Here is a 16,322-nt window from a genome sequence, read left to right as displayed (position 1 = left end):
TGAATGAAGATTTGTATTTGCATAGAAAGCACAACTAGGACAAAGGGTTAAAAAGAGTCAGCTCTAATTAACATGAACTACAATATTTTTGTACAAATTCAACTTTTCACAATGGACGGGTTGCCACCAAGAAAGTGAGTTTCTTAAGACTAGTCCCTCCAGCAGTGGCAAAACCATTTGTGAGAGATGTTGTGAAGGGATTCTCTACTGGTGTGAAGCTGAATCTCATAACCTCCTAAATTAACTTCCCACATATACATTCTGAGATTATAATATGTTTAATGCTTCAATTTCTAATGAATTTCAGTTTCTAGCTACTAAAACAATCAGTGATTATTTTCCCAGTATTTCTATAATTAAAAACTACGATGTCTTATTAGTAAAATGATATTTCTTTTTTTATTTTAAAAAATTTTTAATTTTTATTGAAGTATAGCTGGTTTAAACTTATTTATTTATTTATTTATTTTTTTTTTTAGTTGCATTGGGTCTTTCTTGCTGCGCGCGGGCTTTCTCTAGTTGCGGTGAGCGGGGGCTGCTCTTTGTTGCGGTGCGCAGGCTTCTCACTGCGGTGGCTTCTCTTGTTGCAGAGCACGGGCTCTAGGTGCAGGGCTTCAGCAGTCATGGCTCCCGCACTCTAAAAAGCACAGGCTCAGTACTTGCGGTGCACGGGTTTAGTTGCTCCGTGGCATGTGGGATCTTCCCGGACCAGGGCTCCGACCCGTGTCCCCTGCATTGGCAGGTGGATTCTTAACCACTGCGCCACCAGGGAAGCCCAAAATGATATTTCTTAAATGAGAATTTTTGGTATTGCACCCAAGATAACTGTGGTAGGCAGCTTCTGACATGGCTCCTAATGAGGTCCATCTCCTGATATTAATGCCCTTTAGTAATCCCATCTCCTTGAGTGTAGACTGGACCCAATGATTTGCTTCTAATGAACAGAATAATGGCCAAAGTGACGGTATGTCACTTAGGAGATCAGATTACAAAAGCCTGTGATAGCCATCTTGTGAGACACTGTCTTCTGCCTTCTCAGCTGGCAGGCTTTGATGAAGACACTGCCATGTTGGACAGTTTCATGTGGCTAGAAACTAAAGGCAACTTCTGGCCAAAAGCCAGTGAGGAACCGAGGCCCCCAGTCCAAAGATCCATGACAAACTGAATCCTGCCAACAACCAAGCTTAGAAGCAAATCCTTCCCCCATGGGCCTTGAGGTGGCTATAGCCGCAGCCAACACCTTGACTACAGCTTTAAAAGAGACCCTGAAGCAGAAGACCCAGATAAATTGACCCATATACACTGTGTTATTTTAAACCACTGTCTTTTGGGGTAATTTGTTATGAAATAATATATAAATAACTAATGTGATAATTTCATTTGAATTGATAGATTTATAATTTAAAATTTTAAATGAGATTTTTCACTCTTCAGAATGAAGTTCCATTTAAAATGACTCTGAAAGGCAGAATTGTAAGCTTTTTTACTTTTGATTGACTATGACTTCAAAACAGTAAAACCTGATTTAAAAAAAAAAGTGTTTTCCATATACGTTTCAAAGTAGCCAACTTTAAGGAAAACCAAAATAGAATGTTTAATTCATACTAATTATAAAAGCCCAGGCATTACTCATTGCTATTTCTCAAAATACGTCAACTTAACTTAAACTGAATAATGACCTTACATTTCTATTTAGTTCAGCCAAGTTAGCTACAACTGTTCTCTCAGGCTGAGGAGAATAATAACAGACAAAAAGCATCTGTACAATGAGAAGGGAAATGTTGAGCCAATATGTCTTCATTGTATATTGCAGCTTCTCCTCACCATAACCTTGTAATTTTTATCTATCTGATTTCCCTTTATATTTATATCATTGTCTTCTATGCCTGTTTCTCAACTTTTCTTTTGTTTTTCTATTTTCTCCTTCTTTAGGAAGGCAAATAAAGTGAATAAAAGAAAAATGGAAAAAGAAATTCCCAAGCTTTAAGACAGCACATTAGCTGCCTGTTCCCACTGAAAATTTCCAAATGTCTGATCATTTTTACCCCCATAGTACATTAAAATTATGAGAAGTCATATATGTAGGTTCTAGAAAAATCTGATAATTATAGTAAATGAACTTTGGTGAAATTTAAGCATTTCAAACACACATAAGAAGTATATACTTATATAAAAGCTTCATGAGAAATGACTTTAAATCATGAGTCACCATCACTATACTAAAGATGTACAAACTTGTTCAAAAAATGTTAGTCCCCTCAAAACAAACTTCTTAGTCAGCAGAGTTAAGATTCAAAATTCTAAAAAATAGGACAGTTTTGAAATACATTTGAAAACAGAAAAGATCAGATGGCCTACAGATTATTAACAGCACTGGAAACAGGCTCCTGTGATAGTAAAAATAAACACTGTTCCTACTTGTAGAAAATCATAGGATAGGAATTATTTGACACAGGTAGAAATATGGTGTTAGCTATGGCTGTTAGCAAAGAACTGCCAAAATGCACTACCATTGCACATAAAATTAAGTTTCTCTTAGGATGCAAGGAAGCTTGAGATTCATTAAGTAAAGTAACAACTGATTATATGTCAAACATATCATGCTAACTTAAAAATTTTGCTTTGTTAGTTTGTTATTCATATATATAGTTAATAAATTGATTAGTTTATTTTAATAAATAACTTTATTTCTGTAAGGTGAAAGATTTAAGTGTGGACATGAGTGTTTAAATCCTGACATATCTTGACCTGAAGTAAGGCTATAGGTACTTTTGGCCACCAGGCAGCAGCCGTTAGCTTTATATGCAGAGTCTATGAAAACAGGCTATGTAGAACCAGAGGTTGCCTTGCAAATCTAAAAATGACAATGTAATAAGTGGTATTTAATTATTAACTAAGTTACCAAGATAGGGAATAGTATTTTTCAAGGAGAAAATAAAATATTAATTTTCCTATATAGCACCATAGAATTGTCCTTAGAAAATTTTCAGTTTGCAATGAATGGAACTTGATTGAATTTCCCTTATTTCCATTCAACTAGCATGTAGATTAATCTTGACTGGATCCTGAAAAAACATGTTTCTCTGCTTGCTCAGGTATATTTTGGTAAGGGTAGGAAAGAGATATATGCTTATAGAGTTTTAAAGTCTACATGACTTTTTATTCTCATAGTGGAGAGATTCCTTGTGTTTAAAATTTTGAGCTTGATTTGTCTTATGGTTCACTTTTATGATTTTCCAACATTCTCAGAAGAGGTAAAAACTGTAACAGTCAGTAAAACAAGTACTGAAATTATATAAAGTTACCTAATCATAATGTATAATTCTATTTTTTGCAAAAGTATAAGCAAAAATTATTTCTTTATTAAGATAGAAAATTACTATGTAGAAAAACATTTCAATAGCTCAATCTTATCCAACTGGTGCTTAGTCTACCTACCCATCCACTGGGATGTTTTGTTCACAGTCACACTTGCACAGCTTCACCTAGTATTTAAAGGTCTTACCTTCTGAGGCAGACCTCTATCACTGTTGCTTGACCAAAACCCATTCCCCTTTCTTCCAGAGAGTCTCTTGATGTGTGGCCCATCCCCCCACCACAATCAGGTATAACTCATTTCTCCATTCAGGCATCCTTGATTGTGGGTATTTGACTCAGAACTAACCAAAACACTGAATCCCTTTAGCCACACAGAAACTGCTTTACAGATAGCTCAGTGATGCAGACATTCATATATTAAATATTTTATTTCTTATAAAGCATAACCATGAAGAGGCCATGCTGTATCTAGTTCATCTGTGGGGGAAAAGGGAAATATTTAGTTCCTGGAAATCAAATGTGAAAGATAAAAGCAAAGAAATATCGGAATTAGAAATCCAAAGGTAACTAACACAAAAGTGTACAAATTCAACATGAGTAGTTGGAACGACAAGAATGAAAACACTGCAGGGCACTTTGAACAAGGTCAGTGTTTCCTGTTTATTAAAATAGATATTAGAAAGAAAAGATGGCATTTACATTAAAATGTTAATATGATGCCAAATTAATAAAATTAATAAGTCAACATTATATTTATTTACCAAAGAAGTGGTCATACCCACCTTTGCTCATCATCTGGTCTCTTGATCAAATTGAAAAGTATGTGGAGAAGCTGATCTCTCTCTTTAGGCTCAGGATGTAGGCAGGCTGTACACAATATGAGGGGGATCAACTCCTAAAGAAATATGAAGGTGGAAAAAGTCAAAGTAAAAATGCATTGCAGAATATTCTTTTTCCCCAATGTATTCTTAAATGGACCTTTAAAATGAAATAAACCTCAGCGTATATAGGAGCAAATTTTAATTTTGTAAGGCTGATAAGTCAAGAGAAAACACTGAAACACATATTTTTATGTTGATTGTGCAGAAGATGCAGATCACAATGTAATAAAGTAACTTAAGATTCAAATAATCTTATTTTCTTTTTTTTTTGTGGTACGCGGGCCTCTCACTGCTGTGGCCTCTCCCGTTGCGGAGCACAGGCTCTGGACGCGCAGGCTCAGCGGCCATGGCTCACGGGCCCAGCCACTCCGCGGCATGTGGGATCCTCCCGGACCGGGGCACGAACCCGTGTCCCGTGCATCGGCAGGCGGACTCTCAACCACTGCGCCACCGGAATCCCCTAACCTTATTTTCTTATCCAATACTTCCCAAGGGTCTATTAGTTTTTAAACTAAATAACATTCTATCTTACTATAAGCTGATATAGTAGTTTTAATTTTGAAAGTGTTTTTAAACAAACACTTGCAGAAGTTAACTATACTTTAAAACTTAAAATGATAACAGAAAATAAAGACAACTCATCCTACTTCCATAAGCACAATATAATCTTTCTTAAGATTAGATATAATTAATAATTTTGTACCCTTAGCACCTAACCTAGTGGCTAATTTTAAAGACCATTTCCACAGGTGTTGAATGCTCTCAGTACAACTACAAAATGTTAGTAGAAATGCTTTATGCTGAAATGAAAATTTTTAACAATATTTTGTTTGTTGCTCTTTCAACTTGCAGAGGTAAATTCAATATTTTCAAGGAAAGTAATAGACAAAAGTTTATTTCTCTCTTCCAAAGAAGTATTTGAAAATTAAAGTTGTTTCCCATTTTAATTAAATTAAGACTAAATTCTAAAATATATTCAAAGGATATTAATGTTTTTCATTTTTGGAATAGATTTTCAAATCTATTGAAATAAAAGTCCAAAAGTGATGAAATATTTTTAGAGAGAAATCCTCCAACTTACTCTGCAGATATTTTAAAGAAATCACTATGATGTAATAAAAAGGGTAGAATGATTACTCCCATTTCTTTTTCCCATCTGCCTCCCTACCCACCAAAAAGTAGTAGCAGATTTAAAATAGGAATTGATCACTGCACACTAATAATAATACCTTGAAGAAAAGTCTACACTGTAGAAGTATCTTCCTATTTTGAAGATGCTCCCTTAGAAACAGATGATATGCTTTTTAGAGGAGTTGAGACTGAAACTTAAAGGCGTGACTAGAAGTCCTTTCCTTTATTTCTAACATCTTTACATATTATGCTAAAATTATAATTACTCGGTACAATTCTAAATTGAAAGTACAAAGATGTAGATAAGAAGAGCTAAGAATAAATCTGAGAAGCAAAAAGAAATTTACAAAATTTATTCTGCCATCTTTCTATTTAGGCACCTCTGTACGTTTTAGATTAGTGAATAACTGAAAAGCAAAAGAAATAAAAAATAATTAGGGAAAATAATCTTGCACTGGGAATGGAACAGTATACGTATGGATTCTATATTGTTATATAATGTTTCCACAGATGCTTAACATGTTGCTTGATGGGTAAGTCTTGACTTTGGAGGAGAAAATAAACAACCTTTTATAAAATATTAGGGTAGAAGACCATTAATATCAAGGATCCTTAAGGATTCCACTGAGGCTGCTAAGAGCCAATGATACTAATAAGAGGACTAAGACTGCACATCAGCATATCACACTGAGAGTAGAACTTTAAGGATGAAAAAGTGGTTATTCTAGAAGGCACTAACAAAAAGAGAAAATATTTTAATGCCCGAAAATCAAAAAGACCCTAAATATTTTATTTGTACTTTCCCCTCATGTCAGACCTTTCTCTCCCATGGGTTTTCTTGCTTCCTCATAACCCTTCTTCCTGCTTTCCAATCATCTCCAAATATACGCTCTTACATTTATCTTATTCCATTCTCTTCCTATTGTATTACTCTTAATAAAATAAAGTTATGAAATGTAGGTAAGATATTTGCTATAATTGCAAATACATGCATGTACACTGTTTAAAATATAGAACAATAAATAGCTTCTTTATCTCAATAACAAGTATACCAAAATAGCTGTTGCTGTTTATTCTTTGTGCCTCACATTTTCTTTTCCTTTTCTCTTTATTTTAAAATCATGAGGCTTAGTGATTCTTAATCGAAGAAGAAGTTTATGTCATACATTAATATAAAGAATCTTTTAACTGGAATATGGCTATAGATGTGCTAAACTGAGAACCCTGAACTTGGAGCTAGAAGAGCTCCTGCCTCAATACTTCTTAGTACCAAAGAACCTAATGAAAACCACGAATTTCTCTGATTTTTAGTTTCCTCAAGTGAAACATATAGGAATTAAGATTAGTGCAGATATCAAAAATTCTTTACATATATCTTTACATATATTCTGTATTTTTCTTATCTATGGCTAATGGGATTGTTAATTTTTCCTTCTGAGATCAAAGTTGGCCTCAAAAAGCCTTCTCAACACAGCAGCCATTACCAACCAATCCAAACTGACACATGGGAGAAAAACGATTTGTCAGTCCTTGTCTCCTTGAACTCTAAAATTATGCTCAATCACAGTTAGTAATAATTTATATTGCCATCTGTTTTTATTTCTTGCTGGCTAATCAACAAATATGGGAAGTCATTGCCAATAAGTTTTGGTTGATAGCCTATGGCAAGGAGAACTGGGTACAGCCTGGCACATTAATGGCTATGGCAGTTATAACCCAGTGTATAAAGTATGCCAGATGGTCTCCTCTTCTTACAGCAACACTGAGCTGAGAAGAAGCCCAGAAAGTGATGGCAGAAAAAAGTGGAAAGTGTAGTCTGTTTGTGATAGAGCCATCAAGGATTTTAATTGCTAAGTTATGACTAGCTCCAAATATCCTAATTTCCTCTTCCTCTATCATTCATTTATTTATTCACAACTTCTATTTGTACCATTCCTGAAATAATGAATTCTGTGTTAAGTGTGTATCTGCTGTGCTGTATATCACTTATTTATTGTGAATTCACCTTTTTCAAGCCTCTGAAGTACTCAGTCATCCATTTAAGACCCTATTTACCATTTTTACACTACAGATGACCCTTGAACAACACGTGTTTGTACTGTGTGGGTCCACTTATGTGCAGATTTTTTCCCTTAAGTATGTGTTACAGTAGTACACAATCTGTGGTTGGCTGAATGAAAAGTTAGACTGGGATTTTGAACTGTGTGTGGGTCAGCACCCATAACCTCTGCATTGTTCAAGGAAGGGTCAACTGTATTCATAAATTTATAGATTTGAATCAATATTCTCCCTTTGGTATCATCTCTCCGACTGATGAAGTCTAGTGTTTAAAAAACTTTCCTTATAATTATAAATAAAACATTTTAAAAATGGTGGCTAAATTTTCTTCAGAAAACAATGTGATAGTGGTTTTGAAAATGTCTTTGAATAATAACCATGGTAAAATAATACTTATAGCTTTGGTAACATTATATCCAAAAAGAATCCCTTGCCCCCCCCCCCCATAAAAATGTTATTGCCTCCATATTTCAAGGCAACAGAAATTTTAAATATTTTCAAACATACTTCAGCACCTGATAGTACTCAATTAATGTGTACTGAAGTGAAATACAAAACTGATCTACTGATCATTAGAGAGGAAATCAGTGTAGTAATCCTATTGCAGAAGGTATTCCAGTACTTTATTACCACAATACTAGAAAACATATTTCCAAGGCCTATAGAATTCATTAACCTAAAGACTTAGTAATTTGCACTTTACTCAAGTAAATGATTTTTGCTTTAACTATTTGATTTCTGCAATTTTAACAACAATGCTAGTTCTCTCTATATGAAGGCTCTCCCACTCTTCCTACGAAATTTTGTACAGAATTAAACAGGAAAGGCTTCCAGGATTTTCCTTTCAGTTTTCTTTTTTAAAAATATTTATTTATTTTATTTATTTATTTTCTTTTGGCTATGTTGGGTCTTAGTTGCAGCACGTGGGGTCTTCGTTGCAGTGTGCGGGATCTTTCGTTGCAGTGCAAGCTCTTCGTTGTGGCATGCGGGTTTTTCTCTCTCTAGTTGTGGCGAACGGGCTCCAGAGCGCATGGGCTCTGTAGTTTGAGGCACGTGGGCTCTCTGGTTGAGGCGTGCAAGCTCAGTAGTTGTGGCGCTTGGGCTTAGTTGTCCCGAGGTGTGTGGGATCTTAGTTCCCCAGCCAGGGATCGAACCCGCGTCCCCTGCATTGGAAGGCGGATTCTTTACCACTGGACCACCAGAGAAGTCCCTTCTTTTCAGTTTCACAAGTAAAACAAAATAACTTCTAATAATAATAAAGAAATCACTTTCAGTAAGATTAGTGTGTGTTCAGACTACAAAAACAGAAGGAAAAAAAAGTACCTAAACAGGATCTAAACCAACGTGAGTGATCAGATGTTAAAGGGGAAAGAAATGAAGTAGGAAATGATATCAGGCAAATTTTAAAAGTAAAAAAAAAAAAGCATGGAAATGTTGATAAGATAATGGCTCCAAGATCTGAAAGGAATCTAAACCATAAAAGGAAGTACTGCATTTAGATCAGATGCCAAGGAGGAAATGTTTGAGTACTTCAGGTCAAGAAGCAAAATTCTACAGTTCTAGAAAGGTGACATTAGTCCAATTAATTATAGTTCACTGACTGTCCTCACTGTTCCACTAAAATTATTTCCTATAACCCAAGCTTCGTTAAAAATTTTAGATAGGGGACATCCCTGGTGGTGCAGTGGTTAAAAATCCACCTGCCAATTCAGGGGACACGGGTTGGAGCCCTGGTCCAGGAAGATCCCACATGCCGCAGTGCAACTAAGCCCGTGCGCCACAACTACTGAGCCTGCGCTCTAGAGCCTGTGAGCCACAACTACTGAAGCCCGTGTGCCACAACTACTGAAGCCCATGCACCTAGAGCCCGTGCTCCGTAACAACAGGAACCATCGCAATGCAAAGCCCGTGCACCGCAACAAAGAGTAGCCCCTGCTTGCCACAACTAGAGAAAGCCCGCGTGCAGCAACGAAGACCCAACATAGCCAAAAAATAAATTAATTAATTAACTAATTAAAAAATTTTAGATAACTGTTATTAAATTTTTTTCATCTAGTCTTTTGCCTAGGGATTAAGCAATAATGAATTACAATTTAAATTCAAGTACTGACAAGTGTACATCCTCTGATTTAGATTTTCAGTTTAAATTTGTCAGGATGTTGACAATAACATGTAAAGAAAAAAAATAAAGAAAAAACATTGCAAAGACTCACATAAGGAAAAGAAAAGATTACTCACCTCTGGAAAAGTTTTACACTTCAAGGGCTGCTAAAATATCTATTCTTAGAATTATTAATATCGATAATTCCTGGGGCTCAGTCTTTAGGAAGCCTAACTGAAATACTTAAGTGACTTTCAAACTCTGATACTGCTAAAGAGCATGAGATTTACTCCAAAAATTACAAGATACACACACACACACACACACACACTACGTGGGTAAAGAAGATGGACCAAGCTTATGTACTTTACTGTACTATCTACTTTACTTGTACTACTATATTACTCTCATACAGTTGTAATTATCTGGGGTTATTATTACACGTATCTTAAACATTTACCATGGAGTAACCATGAATGGCAATGTAAAAGAGCAAAGTTTAGTTTCTTAGAAGATGAGCAAGTGTTTAGAGATACTAGCTACTTTTAAGTCTTTTAGGGAATTGGTGTTCTCCTTTATCTTTTTTCTTTTTATAGCTTTACTGATATATATCATGAAACTCATCCATTTCAAGTGTACGTTCAGTGGGTTTTTTTCAGTATATTCAGAGTTGTGCAACCATCCCCAATCTAATTTTAGAACATCCTACAAAGAAAGCTTGGACTCATTTTCCATTTCACCTTGCTGTACCCCCATTCCAGGCCCAGGCTTCTCCTTTGCTTTTCTAATTTAGCTAGCTGATGACATATATTTCCTTGCCGTAGAATAAAAATGAACATTAAATTTAGATGTATTATTTTAAAATGCTTTTAGAAGTAATTCTTTAAGAAATCTTATTTTAAATTACAGAATTTCCCCTTCAAATGCATTTAAAGCAGAAATTGTGAAAAATCAACTTCTTTAGCCTATTTTACTATATACATATATCAAATGACAAATATATTTACTTTGTAATTTGGTTTGAAAGATACAAGTTCCTCAACCAACCCATTAATGTGAACTACTATATAGAAAATCAATTCATTATTTTATTTTTTTCTCCCAAAATGAACAGGCAAAAAACTCTTTTAAAATACAAGCTGGTAAAAAGAGATTATCACTACTTTGCAGAACATAGGAGAAAAAACTTTTTTTCACTTTTTATCATCTCTGAAATTGGGATGCACCTTACAATGGACAGCATATCATAAATTAATTGGAATTCTTATTTCTTAAAGGTACATAATTGTTACAATCAATGGTATCTCAGATTTGAAAATATGGTATGTTGAATTTGGAAAATGCTATAATGGTGCCCTAAAGGTTAAGTGAGGTTGTGATTTTTCTTTTAAAAAACGAAAACAAATAACACTAATATCTATAGTCACTGTACTTTCCACTTTTATACAACATAAAGTTTAATTTATTAGACAGTTTTAATTAACCTTTATGTCACTCCATTTAAAATAGTGGGTCATAAAGTCAATTGAATGGGTCACAAAGAGCTTTTTTTTCTTTTTTATTGTTTATTTAGGTATATTCTTTAGTGTTTTAAAATATTTATAAAATCCTGTTTGATACTATCTTCTATTCTAACTTTTTGTAATAAAGGCAAGACTTGATTTTTAACACTTTTATTTTATTTTAATTTTATTTACATGTATAATTATATACTGACACATGATGTAAAATATCTTCCTTACTGACAGTGTAGTCAATAAAGCTTGAACTACCTAATTTAAAACATGTTTAAAAGACTACAGAAGACTAGATATTATGCAGTCTTGAGAATGAGAAAGCTCTTTATCTACTGACATAGAAAGATACAAAAATATGTTACATGGAAAAAAAGCAAAGTGCAAAATAGTGCATAGAGTATGGTAGCATCTGTAAAATTCATGGAGAGATCATATATTTGAGTTTGCTTATACATGCAGAAAATACCTCTGAGAGAATACAATACAGCTCCAATAATACTTGGAGACTTCCATACCCCAGTTTCCATAATGGACAGAATATCTACACAAAAGATCAGTAAGGAAATAGAGGACTTCAACAATGTAAAACAATTAGACCTAATAGACATATATAGACAACTCTAGATGACAACAGCAGAATATATATTATTTTCAGGTGCACATGGAACATTCTCAAGGAGAGAGCATATGTTAGGCTACAGACAATTCTCGGTAAGTTTTTAAAAGATTGAAATCACACAAAGAACCTTCTCCAGCCACACTGGAAATTAAAAATCAATAACTGAACGGAAACTGAAAAATTCAGTAATATGTTGACGTTAAACAACACATTCTTAAACAACAAATGGATCAAAGAAATCACTAAGGAAATTAAAATATTTTGAGATAAATGCAAATGAGAAACAGAACATATCAAAATGTATGAAATGTAGCATAAGCAGGACACAGAGGGAAATTTATAGTTGTAATTGCCTACATTAAAAAAGCAAGATCCCAAGTTAACAACCTTGCAACAAAGAGCAAACTAAACTAAGGGCCGGCTGAAAGAAGAAAATAATAAAGATTAGAGCAGACATAAATGAAATATACACAAGGAAAACAAGATGACCAGCAAAATCAGAGGTTGAATCTTTGAAAAGATCAACACAATTGACAATCCTTTAGCTAGACTACTAAGAGAAAAAGAGAGAAGATGAAAATAACTAGAAACAGAAATAAAGGAGAGGACATTAGTAGCAACCTTACAAAAATTAAAAGGATTATAAGTGAATACCATAAATGATGCTTCACCAACAAATTAGATAATCAAGAAATGAACTAATTCCTAGAATCACATAACTTACCAAAACTGAGTCAAGAAGAGATAGAAAATCGCAACAGACCAGTAATAAGCTAAAAGATTGAACACGTAATAAAAACCCTGCCCAAAGAAAAGCTCTAGGATCAGAACTGATGAATTCTAAAACACGTTTAAAGAATTATTAGGGGGACCCAGCCCGAGGAGCAGGGGCGGGAGCTTCGAGACTGGGGCGGCACGAGAGGAATCTAGGAGGGTTCACGCCAAGGAGTACTTCCCAGAACTTCTGCTGCCAGGGTCCTTGTCCCCACGGGGAGCCACAACCACCCCCCGCCACTGCAGGAGACCCTCCAACACTAGCAGCCAAGTGGATGAAAGGCTCTTGGTGCTCCAGCCAGGCGTCAGGGCTGTGCCTCTGAGGTGGGAGAGCCAAGTTCAGGACACTGGTCCACAAGAGACCTCCCCAGCTCCACGTAATATCAAATGGTGAAAATCTCCGAGAGATCTCCATCTCAACGCCAAGACCCAGCTTCACTCAATGACCAGCAAGCTACAGTGCTGGAGACCCTAGGCCAAACAACTAGCAAGACAGGAACACAACCCCATCCATTAGCAGAGAGGCTGCCTAAAATCATAATAAGGCCACAGACACCCCAAAACACACCACCAGATATGGACCTGCCAACCAGAAAGACAAGATCCAGCCTCATCCACCAAAACACAGGCAGTAGTCCCCTCCACCAGGAAGCCTACACAACCCACTGAACCAACCTTAGCCACTGGGGGCAGACGCCAAAAACAATGGGAACTACGAACCTGCAGCCTGCGAAAAGGAGACCCCAAACACAGTAAGTGAAGCAAAATGAGAAGACAGAAAAACACACAGCAGATGAAGGAGCAAGGCAAAAACCCACCAGATCTAACAAATGAAGAGGAAATAGGCAGCCTACCTGAAAGAGAATTCAGAATAATGATAGTAAAGATGATCCAAAATCTTAGAAATAGAATGGAGAAAATACAAGAAACATTTAACAACAACCTAGAAGAACTAAAGAGCAAACAAACAGTGATGAACAACACAATAAATGAAATAAAAATTCCTTAGAAGGGATCAATAGCAGAATAACTGAGGCAGAAGAATGGATAAGTGATCTGGAAGATAAAAGAGTGGAAATAACTACTGCAGAGCAGAATAAAGAGAAAGAATGAAAAGAATTGAGGACAGTGTCAGAGACCTCTGGGACAACATTAAACATACCAACATTAAAATTTTAGGGGTCCCAGAAGAAGAAGAGAAAAAGAAAGGGACTGAGAAAATATTTGAAGAGATTATAGTTGAAAACTTCCCTAATATGGGAAAGGAAATAGTTAATCAAGTCCAGGAAGCACAGAGAGTCCCATACAGGATAAATCCAAGGAGAAACATGCCAAGACACACATTAATCAAACTATCAAAAACTAAATACAAAGAAAAAATATTAAAAGCAGCAAGGGAAAAACAACAAATAACACACAAGGGAATCCCCATAAGGTTAACTGCAGATCATTCAGCAGAAACTCTGCAAGCCAGAAGAGAATGGCAGGACATATTTAAAATGATGAAAGGGAAGAACCTACAACAAAGATTACTCTACCCGGTAAGGATCTCTCAGATTCGATGGAGAAATTAAAACCTTTACAGACAAGCATAAGCTAAGAGAATTCAGCACCACGAAACCAGCTTTACAACAAATGCTAAAGGAACTTCTCTAGGCAGGAAACACAAGAGAAGGTAAAGACCTACAATAACAAACCCAAAACAATTAAGAAAATGGTAATAGGAACATACATAACAATAATTACCTTACATGTAAATGGATTAAATGCTCCAACCAAAATCCATAGACTGGCTGAATGGATACAAAAACAAGACCCGTATATATGCTGTCTACAAGAGACCTGCTTCAGACCTAGGGACACATTCAGACTGAAAGTGAGGGGATGGAAAAAGATATGGCATGCAAATGGAAATCAAAAGAAGCTGGAGTAGCAATTCTGATATCAGACAAAATAGACTTTAAAATAAAGACTATTACAAGAGACAAGGAAGGACACTATATAATGATCAAGGGATCGATCCATGAAGAAGATATAACAATTGTAAATATTTATGCACCCAACATAGGAGCACCTCAATACATAAGGCAAATACTAACAGCCATAAAAGGGGAAATCGACAGTAACACAATCATAGTAGGGGACTTTAACACCCCACTTTCAATGGTGGACGGATTATCCAAAATGAAAATAAATAGGGAAACATAAGCTTTAAATGGTACATTAAACTAGATGGACTTAACTGGTATATATAGGACGTTCCACTCAAAAACAGAAGAATACACATTCTTCTCAAGTGCTCATGGAACATTCTCCAGGATAGATCATATCTTGGGTCACATATCAAGCCTTGGTAAATTTAAGAAAATTGAAATCATATCAAGTATCTTTACAGACCACAACGCTATGAGACTAGATATCAATTACAGGAAAATATCTGCTAAAAAATACAAACACATGGAGGCTAAACAATACACTACTTAATAATCAACAGATCACCGAAGAAATCAAAGAGGGAATCAAAAAATACCTAGAAACAAATGATAATGAAAACAGGACAACCCAAAACCTATGTGATGCTGCAAAAGCAGTTCTAAGAGGGAAGTTTATAGCAATACAATCCTTCCTTAAGAAACAAGAAACATCTCAAGTAAACAACCTAACCTTACACCTAAAGCAATTACAGCAAGAAGAAGAAAAAAACCCCAAAGTTAGCAGAAGGAAAGAAATCATAAAGATCAGATCAGAAATAAATGAAAAAGAAATAAAGGAAACAATAGCAAAGATCAATAAAACTAAAAGCTGGTTCTTTGAGAAGATAAACAAAATTCATAAACCATTAGTCAGACTCATCAAGAAAAAAAGGAAGACTCAAATCAATAGAATGAGAAATGAAAAAGGAGAAGGAACAACTGACACTGCAGAAATACAAAGTATCATGAGAGATTACTACAAGCAACTATATGCCAATAAAATGGACAACCTGGAAGAAAAGGACAAATTCTTAGAAATGTACAACCTTACGAGACTGAACCATGAAGAAATAGAAAATATGAACGGAACAATAACAAGCACTGAAATGGAAACTGTGATTAAAAGTCTTCCAACAAACAAAAGCCCAGGACCAGATGGCTTCACAGTCAAATTCTATCAAACATTTAGAGAAGAGCTAACACCTATCCTTCTCAAACTCTTTCAAAAAAAGGAACACTCCCAAACTCAATCTACTAGGCCACCATCACCCTGATGCCAAGAGCAGACAAAGAGGTCTCAAAGAAAGAAAACTACGAGGCAATATCACTGATGAACATAGATGAAAAATCCTCAACAAAATACTAGCAGACAGAATCCAGCAGCACATTAAAAGGATCATACAACATGATCAAGTGGGGTTTATCCCAGATATGCAAGGATTCTTCAATATATGCACATCAATCAATGTGATACACCATATTAACAAATTGAAGGAGAAAAACCATATGATCATCTCAATAGATGCAGAGAAAGCTTTCGACAAAATTCAACACCCATTTATGATAAAAACCATCCAGAAAGCAGGCATAGAGAGAACTTACCTAAACATAATAAAGGCCATATATAACAAACCCACAGCCAACATTGTCCACAATGGTGAAAAACTGAAACCCTTTCCACTAAGATCAGGAACAAGACAAGGTTGCCCACTCTCACCACTACTATTCAACATAGTTTTGGAAGTTTTAGCCACAGCAATCAGAGAAGAAAAAGAAATAAATGGAATCCAGATCGGAAAAGAAGAAGTAAAGCTGTCACTCTTTGCAGATGACATGATACTATACATAGAGAATTTTAATGATGCTACCAGAAAACTACTAGAGCTAATCAATGAATTTGGTAAAGTATCAGGATACAAAATTAATGCACAGAAATCTCTAGCATTCCTA

General features: G+C 35.4%; 1 protein-coding gene across 8 annotated transcripts in view; it reads right to left on the bottom strand.

The window, feature by feature from the left end:
- Window positions 1-16,322, bottom strand: part of RELCH (RAB11 binding and LisH domain, coiled-coil and HEAT repeat containing) — a 120,171-nt gene that overhangs the window by 54,723 nt on the left and 49,126 nt on the right. For all 8 annotated transcript variants that reach the window (XR_003677109.1, XR_003677110.1, XM_028479955.2 and 5 more), the window contains one exon: window positions 4,101-4,213. Coding sequence is in view for 6 of the 8 variants with exons in the window: in XM_028479955.2 (XP_028335756.1) it covers window positions 4,101-4,213 (113 nt within the window). In the remaining 2 variants the exon portion in view is untranslated. The remainder of the gene's footprint in view (window positions 1-4,100; window positions 4,214-16,322) is intronic.

Source organism: Physeter macrocephalus, chromosome 19, assembly GCF_002837175.3.
Source record: "Physeter macrocephalus isolate SW-GA chromosome 19, ASM283717v5, whole genome shotgun sequence".
Lineage (NCBI taxonomy): Eukaryota > Metazoa > Chordata > Mammalia > Artiodactyla > Physeteridae > Physeter > Physeter macrocephalus.
The sequence above is the reverse complement of the archived record's forward strand: the minus strand, read 5'-3'. Positions and strand labels throughout refer to the sequence as shown.